General features: G+C 41.8%; 1 protein-coding gene across 4 annotated transcripts in view; it reads right to left on the bottom strand.

Annotated features, from left to right (window-relative positions):
* The window catches only part of PDE4B (phosphodiesterase 4B), a gene marked incomplete at both ends in the record, with an annotated part of 505,104 nt that overhangs the window by 98,022 nt on the left and 392,978 nt on the right, over nt 1-14,104 (bottom strand). For all 4 annotated transcript variants that reach the window (XM_079698748.1, XM_079698750.1, XM_079698749.1 and 1 more), the window contains one exon: nt 9,464-9,513. In XM_079698748.1, the coding sequence (XP_079554874.1) occupies nt 9,464-9,513 (50 nt within the window). The remainder of the gene's footprint in view (nt 1-9,463; nt 9,514-14,104) is intronic.

Here is a 14,104-nt window from a genome sequence, read left to right as displayed (position 1 = left end):
AGCACAGTGCCCAGCATGGAACAGGAGTTCTTCTCCTGCAATAAGAAGCAGGCATGTGGGGTGTTGGAAATGATCTAGTGTACTAGACAAGCAGCACTAGCCAGACTAGACCCCAGGAATGTGAAGCCCAAAGAGTAACTGAAGGACGGGGCAAAGGCTGCATTATCTGACCTGGCTGCTTCCATGGATCAAATGAGCTGGATAATCGCCATGGCCCAAGCTCGCTCCGAGGACACAGTCAAAGAGGGGGTGGGAAAAGTACACAGACCTCCGAGGGGTCACTTTTGGTCCATGTCAATAGCTCTAGCTGGGAGTAAGTCAAGACAATAAACCAAGACAAAGATCCAGTGAGTTCTGTTGCCTGTTCTCTATTTCTAGGGGACAGTCCCTGCTTTGTTTCTCTTCTCTCTGGTGAAAGGACTGTTCCCTGTAATGCTCCTGGTTTCCGAGAACAGCTCTGGAGGCAACTTCATGAAGTGCTGGCCAGATGAGAAGCAAGCAAGATGAATTCACCCTGCCCGCCTGGGATCAAGTGGTTTTGCGGATGCAGGAGGGAGAAAGGGGAACTTAGATGGTCCTCTTCCTTCCTCCTTCATCTCCCAGCGTCCACATTCATCCTTTTCTAGGCCAACCCGAGCTCCTTCTCATCTCCCTCCCTCCCAATAAAGAGGAGAGAAGGGAGTAGGTGGACACGGGGGTATTGAGAGAGGCATAAAAGTTTTCCAAAAGGAGTCAAAGCCCTCTCTGATGCTGACTCTGCTAGTAGGTTCTGTTTTCTCTCCAGAAAGAAGCTCTGCACCAGCTTATGCTGTTGTTCTCTGCTGAGCTCTGTGGGTTGAAGCCCCTGTGCCCGTATAGGTGTGTGCCCAACCCTGAACATGGTTTTTACATACAACCGTAATGGGTGGTGTAGCTGCAATTATTCTATCCTATAAAGTGAAGTCCTCTCAGGTTTATACAAAAGAAAACTCTCACTTAACTAAGATCCAGCTTATCAGCATGCTAATTGGACTTTCTTCTTCACACTCTGTTTTTAAGAGAAAAAGTCACACTTGTGTCATGTTCTGTTACATTTGGTAACAGCTGCATTCTGCCCCCAGCTCCCTTAGCTTCCCACTGTATGTCCTGGAGACTCCTATCTTCAGCTCTAAATCTACTTCCACAAAATCAGATTTTCATGGTTTCAGGGGGAAAGAATCTTTCAAAAAAAGACTGCCTTCTAGATTGTATTACTATGAAAGAGAACGTGATCAGAACCTTCTAGAAAGATCTCTACAAGGCTTGTTTTGGGTCCCTACTGATGCCAGCAGGCCTGAGCTCTCACCTGTCACACACTGACCGTGTGCTTTGTGCTGGGTGCTATGGGAAGTGTGTTGTAAAACACTAATAATATCAATACCAATATTGACACTTTCTAAGGGCCGGGAGCTATTCTAAGTGTTTTACATGTGTTTATGTATTTAATTCTTATAACCAACATATGAGATATGTATGATTTCCATCACAGTTTTATAGAGGAGGCAACTGGGACACTGTCCCAAGATCACACAGTGGTGGAGCGAGGATTTGAGAGAGGCAGTGTGGCTCCAGAGTCTTCACTGTTAATCCCTATACATAGCTTTTCTCATTTAATCTTTCCTGCAATTTTAAGAGTAGAATATTAAAATACCCATTTTCCAGAGAAGAAAACTGAGTCTCAGAGAAGTAACTTGTCTAAACGGTCGACCCATGATCCCAAGCCAATTCAGTTCAATATGCTGAGTACCTACTTTGTGCCAGGCTCTGTGCTAGACATGAAGAGCATAGTATAGTGCAAGAAACTAGTCACATATAGTTATTTTCATTTTTTTCCATTTCTTTTGACACTGTCACTTCTTGCTGAAGTGATGGATAATAAAGAGTTCACTTTGAGTGAAGGAAAGTCACCTGCAGTCAAGATTATCCAGGGATGCTGGTACTGGGCACATGCCTGAGAGCTAGAAGATACTTAGGCCACGCCAAATGAAGCCAACTATGAGCCTCAGCTCCTTTCCAATCCTTTTTGATTCGGGAACAAGCATTCACCCTTTTGTCTGATTATTCCATAAGCATTTATTGAGTACCTACTATGTTCCAGATCTTATGCTATAAATTACGGATATATAAAAAGAGGATTCATCCTTTATCTGGGACACTCTCAGTTTAGAAGAGGTGAAAATTAAAATAAAGATTATAGCATAATACAACAAGTGCAATAATTGAGATTTTGAGATAATAATTGAGAGTGGTTTTGGATGAGTTGTGGAAGATGGCATATATGTTGAGATCTGAAGGATAAGAAATGCACTTTCCAGATGGGAATGGGTAAAGGAACTAGTATTTACTGAGCATATACTATATATCAGGCACTGGATTGAGACTCTATATTTAGTTTAATCCAGACTCTAGGTCCAATAATCAGAGGGTATAAAGAACTCATTCACCGTGACAATGTAAGAAAATCCCTGAGCTGAATATGTGAATGATATTTTCAGGGAAGGGCAGCCCAGGCAGAAGGAACAGTAGGTACAAAGGCAGGAAGGCAAGGAAGAGCCTGGCGTATTTGAGGGACAGTAAGTTCAGTGCATCTCAGCCATTAGCTGTGCACGGGGCCAGGGGTTAAAGGAGGAGGTGAGGACAAAGAAGGAATTAGAAACGAATTCTGAAAGACTTTGCATACCTGGTAAGAAGTAAGGATCTTATCCCGAAGGTAAAGGTTAATAACCAACTCAGAAAACAACATAATTGGGTTTTAGAAGAATAATTCTAGTACCAGAATAGAAGGTGGATTGAAATGGGGAAAGACTGAGCACAATAAACCAAGTTGGAGGGCCACCACAATGGGTTAGGAAGGGAAGATGAAGCGCTAAACTGAAGGAGAGGAGATGGGGAGGAAAAGGAGGGTGTAAGATTAGAGGAAATGACTACAAGAATTGCCTGTGGGAGGCAAAGAGCAAGATAAAAGATAGTGAACAGCCACTCAAAGCCAGGAATATGGGAAAAGAAGAAGAGGTGGAGGGAGGGATGGGTCTGGGCCTTCAGATGAACCCAAAGGGGTTACTAAAGGTGGCTGGATGTCTAGCATTCCTGTACATACTTACTGATAAGTATGTACACACTTACTGATAAGGAGTGCGGGGAGGAAAGGGACAGGGTGAAGAAGGGAGATGAGTGCTGAGCCAACATGGTAGATTCTGACAACCGGATATGAAGAAAGCCGTCTGCTCAAGATGGTTCCCTGACTCTGAGCCTGGGAGGGGGAGGTAGGAGACTCCAGGTGTGAGGGGAGGATTTGGCTCTGACTCCTGGGGCCGTCCAGGTAAACAGACCTGTCAAGAACACCCAGAAACAGACAGATGTTTCCTGAAGGGCTCTCTCTGACACGCCTGGGAGCTGCGTGACCAGGCTTGAAGCTGGCAGCAGCTGGGGTTTGGGAGGACACAGGCACGTGGGCAGCCTCCTGCGGGGCTCTGCGGATGAGGCAGCTGAGACAAGGGAAGCTTTTTTCCCAGCCTCGTCCTCCACCTTTGCTTTAGAGCCCCGGTGCTGCCACAACACAGTGCCGGCTGGCTGGATAGAGGTTGAGTCATAGATGACAGGCTGCAGCTAGAAGACACATAGAAGCAACAGACAGGGCAAAATTGTGTGTGTGTGCGTGCGTGCATGTGCATGTGCATGTGCAGGAAACTGTATTCAGGGAACTATCAAGCACAGTCTTACGGGTAGACAATAGTGATTTGCCTAGATAATTTATGTCACCAAATAAACATCAGGATGGGCTGTGCAGAGCTAAAGGTGAGACACATTTTTAAAAGTGGGGTGTCTCCCTTTAAGGTCTCAATGACAGGAGATGCTTTTGCACACAAAGCCTTCAGGCAACAATATCTAAGCTTTGTCTGAGCTTACTGTAACCAAAGAGAAAGAAAGGCCGGAACTAAGAGGCAAAAAAAAGAAAGAAACTGTGTTTGGAGATAGGTCTGCTACAGTATAAACTTTTCCCTTTCTCTGGCTCACTGCTATAGCAAAACCTGATGGTTGTCTTTGTAAAAAACGTGTCTGTATCTAGGTCCCTGGCAGTGATTTGCTTCTGGGAGGGCCAGCAATCTATTTAATGACTCCATTGACGTCAATAGCATAACTGAAATACTTACTAACATGCATGATTCCAACTTTCAGGGGGGTGGGTGGATGGTGTTTCTCAGCAGTACAAAAAACGTGAAGTGGAATCAAGGCGGAATGAACTCCAGTCTTTAGGCAGCAAGTGAGAGTTGAGATGCTAAGGGTCTCATCAGTTCCATTTAATACTAAGAAATATTCACACGAAATTTAGAAATTAATTTCCAATAGTGGAATAGCACTTAATGAGCAAGGTATTATTTTTGGTGATGTTTGCTCAAGGGTAACATTTTAACTATTCACACTTTAGTTGACTTGTCAATGTTTTTTTTTTGCAACTTACACTTACCTAATTTTAGACACATATGGAATAATTGCAAATCCATATAAACAGCTTAATGTTGATGCTCTGAGGTAAACTTACAACAGGAGGGCTAATTTAGACAAAAGCAATTCTTATAAGACAAACATTTGTGAAATTATTCTCCCAATGACTAGGACTTTTCTAGTGCATCTGCCCTATCGTCCTGTATGCAGACTGCCTAAATACTCAAGGTGAATAATTAAGGCAATTATCCCAATAATTCAGGCTACACAGCATTCAGAACAAAGAAAAAAAATATCTGATATTTTTGTTTTTTTCTTTTTTTCCTTTCCTCCCTCTCTCTTCTTCCCTCCCTCCCTCTCTCTCTCTTTTTCTTTTTCTTTCTTTCTTTTTTCTTTATCTCTCTTTCTTTCTCTTTCTTTCTCCTTCCTTTCTTCCTTCCTTCCTTCCTTCCTTTTTGTTTGTAATTCCTTCCAATTTCTCCTTTTCCATGAGTGGCCATAGCCTTTGGTAACAAGATTGATTTTATTAATATTTGTTGTAAGTGTTGTAACCCTGCTTGACAGTTCTTGCTTAATGTGGAAACCGAGAAAACGTTCTGCTTGCGCTGGGCTTCATTTCCAGTCATCTGACTCAGATCAGCTCTCAGGCCATTGCTGTCATTCTCAGAGAGCCCTTTACTGGTGCACACACAGCCCATCTCTCAGCCTAGGCTCTGGCTGCTCTGGCAAAGAATGAAAACTGAATCAAGGTCATGACTTTCCGAATTTCTTAAGATCCAAGGTAAATCACTGAGCCTCTTGTTTACTCCTCAAATAGACCCTACGTCTGACACATACACATGAACCTCCAGGGGGATGTTCATAATCAAGCAAAAACATGGGAGGAACTCATACTGAGAAACAGGCTTCTTAGGAGAAAGTCTCTTCTGTTTTATCAACCGGTAAAAAGCCATTTCCTCCCCAGAATGACCTAGAGGACACATATTAGAAGAAATGGATTCCCATGAGCACTAAAAAATATTAATTAAGTCTGTTTCTCACTTAGGCCCAGCTATTTCAGACTTACTGGAAAGCCCTGTGTTGTCTCATCCTATTTCTCCATACACAGGCTTTTCCTGAAATACAACTAATTGACTGGTGTTGAAACCATCATGAGCCGAGGCTGTGCATACCCAGGCTGAGAGACACTTCGGGCCTGCAGCAGTCTAGCCTGAAGTCCTCAAAGCAATACTCTAGTCATCTTTGTGACATGGTTTGCTGTCATCTCCGATGACCCATAGCCTTGGGGGTTGTTCTTCAAAACATCTTATCTGTTACATGGGTGATATTCCTGCTCAATACGTTTATTAGTAAACGTTGGAAGAAGAAAATTAGTGTAGAATATTCCACCCTACACATTGACTTGGCTGCTAAAATGTTCCATATATGATACATATTATTAAAAATCAAGTCATATTTATAATAATCAGAAGTGCTGGTCATTAAAAGGAATACTTCTCTAATCCTTTGCAAAGCAAACGATCATTTCGTAAAGGCAGTGAACACTTGATAATTTATCTTTTCAGTAAATTCTTACTTTCATGACACACCCAAGATCACTACTGAAATGCATGCAAAAGCAAGGGATGGTTTGGGTGGGAAAAGTGGGACAATTATCCTACACACACACACACACACACACACTACACATACAACATACATATGCACACACTCACTCATGTACACACACACACATACACAGTGATTTTCCTCAATTACCTTTTTTTTTCTGTTGAAAATGATTTGGGGGACTGAAATCCTGAGAATTACTTCAATTTTCCAGTTTGAATGTGTATAGATGACAGAACCCAAGTTCCTTGATAAATTATCAAGTTCCTGCCTTGTTTGGAGTGTTCTTTTTTCAATTCTATTTTTTTCCCTTTCTGTTCCAATCCTTACATATCACATAGAGAAGGCCTGGAATTCATGCTTGGGAAAAGGCAAAATGTGATAAAAATCGAGATGCTCATTAAACTCCACAGCGTTAACATTTTCAACACCCCAGGAGGATTTACTACATTTTCTCCTTAATGTGGGAGCATATGATTTCCACATTGCTATATTTTCTGGGTTTTAAATCCTCTATTACTTTACTCTGGCTTTCCTATTTAAAGTATAAAATGCCAACTTTTTCAATTTAAGTTTTTTTGTTCAAAATCTATGTGACCATACTAATATATAGATTTAGATAGTGCAGTTATAGAATGTGTCTCGAACTTCTTTCAATTTCAATGCAATAACTGATTTTTAACAGTAAAAACATGCATGGCTTTTCATAGCCATGGAGGTAAAATATTGACTCATTACTAAAATTTAATTTATGAGCATTTTCCTTAAGATAAAGTCCCTAAACTTTATGTAGTTCTCCTGCTCGATTCAACATTTACCTATCTTCCGACTGTGTGAAAATAACTATGAAAAAGTATCTTAAATGATAAAGAGAGGAATAAGGTATAGACAGTCCCAGTCTTCAAGGAGCTCCAATGGAGGAGACATATAAGCCACAAATTGGAGTATATCCTAGAATGGAATTCTCTCCATAGCACAAAAAAGGGAGCAATTACATTGATTTAAAAAAAAAATCTGGATCCCTTTGCAGAAGAGGGAAATCTGTATTGTAGCATGAGAGCTAAAAACAATAAGCTTGGTTAAACTGTGAGGAGAAAGGTACTGCAGACTGAGAGATTTGCTCTGACTTCCCCTATGAATTTTTTTCAGTTAATGATCAATTTGTAAGAGCAAATGTATCAATTTAACCATGTTTTTTGACGACTAGCTTTTAAAATGAATTGCATTTCCTTCATTTAGATGCATTTAAAAAAAAAACGTTTTAAAAAGAAAAAAGAATCTTTCCTCTGGCTTTTCTCTGTCTCTATCTTAAACTTGTTTTTTATACAAGAATACAGTTACCTAAGTCAGCCAGGCTTTACCAACAAACTGGGTTGTTTGTTGTTAAATCTGTTTAAATCATTGTGGTTTCTTGTATCTTTTATCTTAGATTTCAATTGAAATACATGAGTTCAGCATCAGTGATAATAAATGAAAACCTGATCTCATTATCATGATAAATCATTTTTTAAAGCAGCACTGCAGCTTTCATTTTTTGTGTGTGCTGTGAGCCACTTATTTTTCATTCCCCTTTAAAGTTTCTATTTAAACACACCTCTTTGTCATATGCTGATAAATATTAAAATAACAGGAAAAATCTGCCTGACTTATTTAAGCTGATAATAAAAACAAAACACAGGATGTGTGTGTCCTCCTTCCTTTTTTGACTGTGGTTAAGCATTAAGAAGGTTTTGAAACCTATAATTATGTAATAATTGGTATCACTACATTCTTTGCCCAATGAAAAGTCAGGATTTTTGTAGTTTGCCACAAAGACAGACAAAAACAAATTGCCTAAGTGGTATTGTCATTTCTTTGCTCCATTGTTTTAAAAGAATTTAGCAAAAGACTCTGTACTTGCCAAGCTGTAGTTACTGTGCCAATAATCACAACGTGATCTTTCCAACAGCATCTTTGGCTAATGAGCTAATTTATAGTACCATAAATATCACAAATTCTCCTGATGTTTGTCAGTATTTATTACAAGAAAAAGAAAACATAGCTTAAATATTCGATTTGTTGTCAAAACCACCTTAGTAAATTTGGCTAATAGAAATGGTAATGATGGTGTCTCACAAGTGGGCCAAGATGATGAAATGACAGGAGTTTCGAAACCACCCCCTTTGATCTCCAGCACGTAACACCAGTTACATGTTAAAACACTCTAGTTATTTCGTTTCGTTTTATAAAACTTCTAAAGGACATAGTACATCAGCACACCACATTTTTAAAGTCCATGGATAGAATACCATTTTCTTCTATTTCATATCATGGGGCTCTAGAGGTAAACTTGACTTTGCTTAATATCTTCCTTTTACTTTTATTCTTGTTCTCAATATTTTTCTCACAAACATATGTTTTAAAGCATGTACCATTAATACTTCAAACGCCAGTGAGCCAATGGAACCTACTGCCTTTGTTCTCTTCTTTTAAAAGTTGGACTTTTGTATTATTTCTGTTATATGTATGGCCATCATATCAGCAAGAAAACACAACATCCGAGCATGGAAGATCATAAGACGAAAGCGAAGGGAAACAGAAACCTATGAGGCAACATTAGGTGTTAGGTGATCTCAGCATGAGTTCATCTTACTGTTTCTCCTGTGGTTCTACTCAAATCCACTGCCATACTAGTGGGACAGATTAAAGAGGAAAAACTGTATTTTGCACTTTCAAAAATGCCATGTAACTGGCTGCATCTTATGTCAAGAAGAATTTTATGTCCAACACGTCTCCAAGATGTTCCTTCAAGGTGGCCCTTCCTCTCTCCAGCTCTCAACTCCACATGAAAAGCGTATGCACAGTACTAAAAAAAATGAGGGGTTAGGTTTCTCCTACAAAAAACACCTTTGAGGAACAAAGTTGGATGACCTCCAAAAGAAATGATTTGTGACCTGGAAAGAGCCTTTGGTTTCACACCTGGAAAGGATGTAGATTCAAGTGGGATGTATAGTTGACGCTAAGAGGAAAACCACTAACATTCACCATGGGGCCCTCAGGCCAATGTGAGAGCACCTGGGACCTTTGAGGTTAGCTCTCCTGGAGTTCACTGGGGCCGGTAAGCTGAGGTCAAAGCTGCACTCCTGCTCTTGTTCTGGGAAGCAGCATGACCACACATCCATCACATTCTGAAAGCTGAGGCATGCACAGGATGGGAAAATTATTTCATACTGCTTTTCATTTGGTTTCACATGGAGTGAAGTAAAGCTCCAGCCTGCCTTTGAAAAAAGTCACCAAGAGACCTATTTGGAGGGCCGTGATGTGCAAACAAATGCTATTATTCTACAAAAGGTTCTGGAAAAGAGGCACATTTGTTATTTGGAAACATGGAGATAAGCCTCATGACATGGCTTACCTGGCAGGTTGACTTTGGAGACAGATGGCTGACTAGCAGCTGGAGACCTCCTGTGGAGAGGGAGAGAAAGGAAGGTCTGAGTCTCTGTATGAATACCCTTCCCTGCACCCCCATGATCACTGGGAAGTTTTCCAGGTCAGAATGAGCTACCTAGTGACATAATGCTATCTCTGGAAGGCGGGCTCCTGTAACTCGTGGGTGACTGCAATTCTCACATCCAGATGGCTTGGAATTTCCCTATGCACAGCCTCCCGGATGCTCCAGCACTCCAGGAAGGAAGTCATTTACTCCAGGTCCCCAACCAGTCCTTCTGGTTTAGGTTTCCCTACCCTAGGAGGCCCTCCAAAGATGATACCCTTGCTCAGAAATGACACCAAATAAAAGCATAAATCCCAACTCCTTTGGGCAGTGCTATAGAAAGTTACAGCCAGAGGAGCCCTTGGAGATTAATCAGTCCTGGCCTCCCATTTTTGCACCTCAGAAATCTGAGACCCAGAGAGATGAAATCACTCGCCAAAGGTCACATAGCCATTAGGAACAGCAATCTAGGTGGCCTAACTTACGGAAAAGGCTTTTCATGGTCGAACTGGGCATTATTCTACATCACAAAGCAAGCCAAATGAAACAAGCAAACACATTCATGCTCCACAAATATTAGGGTTCCTTCTCCTTTTCTTTCTTGTTCTTCTTTCTTCCTTCTTTATCTTTTTTACCCCCCTCCCCCCCAAAACCCTGATTTTCTTTGCTGCTCTTGCCATCCTTCTCATGCTTTGCCAGACTCTCCAGGATTCAGGGTGCATTGCTAGAGAGCCTCCCAAAAACAGGATAGAGCAGTGGCCCTCAAACTTTAGGGTGCAGAGAATCACCTGCAGAGTTCACTAAGACACACTGCTGAACCTTACTTCCAGGGTTTCTGATTCAGACTGCCTGGGGTGGGCTTGAGAGTTTGCATTTCTAACTAGTGCCACGTGGTGCTGATGTTGCTGATCTGGGGGCCACATTCCAGAGCCATTGGTATAGAGGGCCATCTGCCCCACTAAAGGGCAAGCAGGATATTAGCAGTAAGCAAGAGAGTGGCACTCCAGGCCAATGGGTCTCAAACATGGATGCCATTTGATCACTTGTGGGGCTATTGAGAATATGATTCCCTTCCCCATCCCTGGAGGGTCTATTTCAGGGTATCTGGGACAAGGCGTGAGAATCTGTAACTTTACTATTGCTCTGTGAATTCTGATGCACTGGCAAGGTTGGGAAGGAAGCCAAGTTCTAAATGGCCTGCAAAGGGGTTGAAAAGGAAGGGTTTCCCTACTGGTGTGGCCACAAAATTACTTTCCTAGATTTAAAGTATTCCAAATCCATTTTTGGTCCCTTAGGTGTAATAGAGCTTCAAGGTAAAAATATCTTATTGTTGCAGGGTCTGATGGACAGGGTTCATATTTATCACTCATTTACTAGCTGGGTGATTCTAGGCAAGGTACTTTTAATCTCTCTGTGGCATGAAATTTTCATGTATGATGTAGGGGAGGAAATTTTCTCTACCCTTCTAGGTTCTTTTGGTTGGTCTATTAATTAAATTGGCATAAGACAGATTAACAGGTGACAAACAAATTTAACTACATACTTAAGGGAGCCCCATAAGAATATGAGACCCAAGGGCAAGTCAAGCAGTTGAGACTTATCTGTCATGGTGAGCTAAGGAATGGAACAGGAGCCTAGGGCTTCAAAGCTTAGGAGGGTCATTCACCAGACAATGAGAAGAGCAGATGATTTGTAATTAGATGTTTGCTCTGCCATACAGATGGGTCATTCAGATAAAAGTTATCTCTGATATTAGCTCTGTCTCTCTTTCAGCCAGGCCCCCAACTACAATTATTTTAGGTAGTTGAAGGAGAGGTGAAAGTTTTTCTTGAATCTGCTGGGTCTTGATTGCCTTCAGCTCGAAATAATCCATGTGCCAAGGTGGCATATTTTGGGATCACACATTCTGCTTTCCTGCGGTGACAAGCAAAGGGAAGTTGCCATCCAATGTGTGCTTTTCTCTGCTAGGCACTGTGCTGCTAGGCACTGTGCTGGGTACTTCTTAGCTTCCATTGAGAGTATCATCATCTCACTTTAAGGATAAGGAAACTGAAGCTCAGAGAAGTTAAGAAATATGCTGAAGCACACATGGCTTATAACAGCAAGGTCAGGATTCAAAGCTAAGTCTTTCTGAATTCAAAGTGCATTTTCTTTGTACTATCCCATCTGCTGATAACACCTGCACTAATACTGAGGGCTGTTTTTCAGAAATATTAAGAGATTAAATTCCAAACTCCTTAGCCTGGCATTCAAAGTCTGCTCTTTGGCCTCAACATATGCTTTTATATGTCAACCACTCAGTAAATACTCATTGAATGGAAGAATGGATGAATGAATGAGGGAAAGAACTAACTCATACTTTGCCAAGGCCAAACTTGATCACTTCCTTCTTCTTGAACATGTGCTCTTCCTTTCCTGACGCTGCTCAGGCCGTTCCTCTGTGAAGGAAGCTTTCCTCTCACAAATCTGCACATTTAAGTATCACCTCCATTCTATAACATTGCCAGTTATGGTAAGAAATATACATATATATTTGGCCTTTGGCTCCATTTTTGGCACAGAGCTCCGAAAATCCTTGGAGCTTCCTAAGTGAGGAAAGCCATCAAGGTGTCTTTTGCTATGTTAATGAGGTGACTTTTGGACCATCAACTACATAACCTAAGGAGGGGGTTGCCAGGGAACCCAACCATGTGATTAGAGAGTTTGAGCTTTAGGCCCACCCTGAACCTCTGGGAAGGGGAGAGAGCCTGGAGATTGAGTTCAGTCACCAATGGCCAATGATTTAATCAACCATACCTTTGTAACAAAGCCTTCATAAAAACTCAAAAAGACTGGGTTGGTGGACACGTGGAGATTCAGAGAGAGTGATGCACTTGGAGAGCGTGAAAGCTCTGTGCTCCTCCCCCCCCCCCCCCCCCGGCACCCTCTTCTTTGTTCTCTGCATCTCTTCCATCTGGCTGTTCCTGAGTCATATCCTTTTATAGTAAGCCAGTGATCTATAAGTAAAATGTTTCTCTGGGTTCTGTGAGTCCCTCTAGCAAGTTCATTGAACCCAAGAAAGGGCTCGTGGGAACCTCCAACCTATAGCCAGTGGGTCAGAAGTCCCGGCAAGAGCCTGGGCTTTCCACTGGGGTCCCCAGTGTGTGTAGTGGGAGAGGGGTGTGCGGAGGAGGGGCAGTCTTGTAGGACTGAGCACTTAACCCACGGGATCTGACGCTATCTCCAAGTTAATAATGTCAGAACTGAACTGAATTATAGGACACCCAGCTGGTGTCAGAGAATTGCTTGGATGTGTGGGGGGAAAAAACCCATTATCAGAATCATACCTTCAAAGGTCAAATGCCATCTTCTCCAAAGAATGCTGTTGTAGGGAGGAAAACTTGCTACCCAAAATGCTCTTGGCATACGGATTATTTCAAGCTGAAAAGGCCCGAAAGACTGAGGAAGAAACTTTGACCTTTCCCTTAACAGCCTAAAAGAATGTAAATAGAGGAAGGGGGCTCTGACCACAGATAAGTATAGTATGAACTAGGTATGGTAGACAGGGAGGAACCCAGCAAAGTCTGTTTGTTAAAATTCCATTCTGTGTGCCATTGTCTGTCTCCGCATGGTCCGGCAAACATTTATTTACCAAACATTCGCTTTTCCACTTCCACGTCAATTGCTTTCCTTCCTTTTCAAGTCCCAAACCCCTACCCCACAAGATCCTCTTTGGTCTTTAGCTGAAAATGGTGTTTAAGGTGAGGGTTTCAGCCACTTTGTCCAGTTACTTAGTTTTCCTGGGCCTCTCCCATGTATACATGCTATTAAACTTCTGTTTGACTTTCTCCTACTAATCTGTCTCGTGTCCACTTAATTCTTAGACCAGCCAGAAGGACCTAGAAGGAAAGAGGAAAATTTCTTCCTTCCCGAAAAGGAAGCTAAAAAATGATTCCTCCCCTAATCTCGCATGGTGTTTCATTTGTACCTTCTGGGTTATTTCCTCATGTTACAACTCATATGGCCATGGTCTATCCCCACCCCTAATCTATGACCCACTGATGGTGGGCTCCAGTTCTGACCCCTTTCATGTGCCCTCTGCAGGACCTACCAACTTCCCTCGCGTAAAGTAGGAACTCCTTAAATATTGGTAAACTGTCGATTGAATGAACCATTGATGTGAAAATGATTTGAGAAGCCAAATACCATATGAATGTTTTATCTGGTTTCCTTTTCCTCTATAGTCTTGGTTTTACATACTCCACACTTTGCACATATTTTGCTCCTCTGACCACTTTTCTCCTCCTCTTTAAGCGGCAAACTCCTTCACATGTTCTAGGACTGCACTCCGGCATCACCTCAGAGGATCCTTCCCTCCTGTGACTTGTCACTGGGCTACCTATACTTTCCTATGCCCCACCCTAGTGCTGCTCTTACTGCATTACAATTCCCATTCTCTTGTCTGTCTCAACTAGGCTGTGAGAAATTTAAACAAAGATTGAATTTCATTCATCTTTGTAACCTTATAATTGACAAAGTATTTGGTACGATATAGGTAGTCAATAGCTGTTGATTAGATTGATA

The sequence above is a fragment of the Hyperoodon ampullatus genome (genome assembly GCF_949752795.1).
Source record: "Hyperoodon ampullatus genome assembly, chromosome: 2".
Classification (NCBI taxonomy): Eukaryota; Metazoa; Chordata; class Mammalia; order Artiodactyla; family Ziphiidae; genus Hyperoodon; species Hyperoodon ampullatus.
This window is presented reverse-complemented; position numbering and strand designations above follow the sequence as displayed.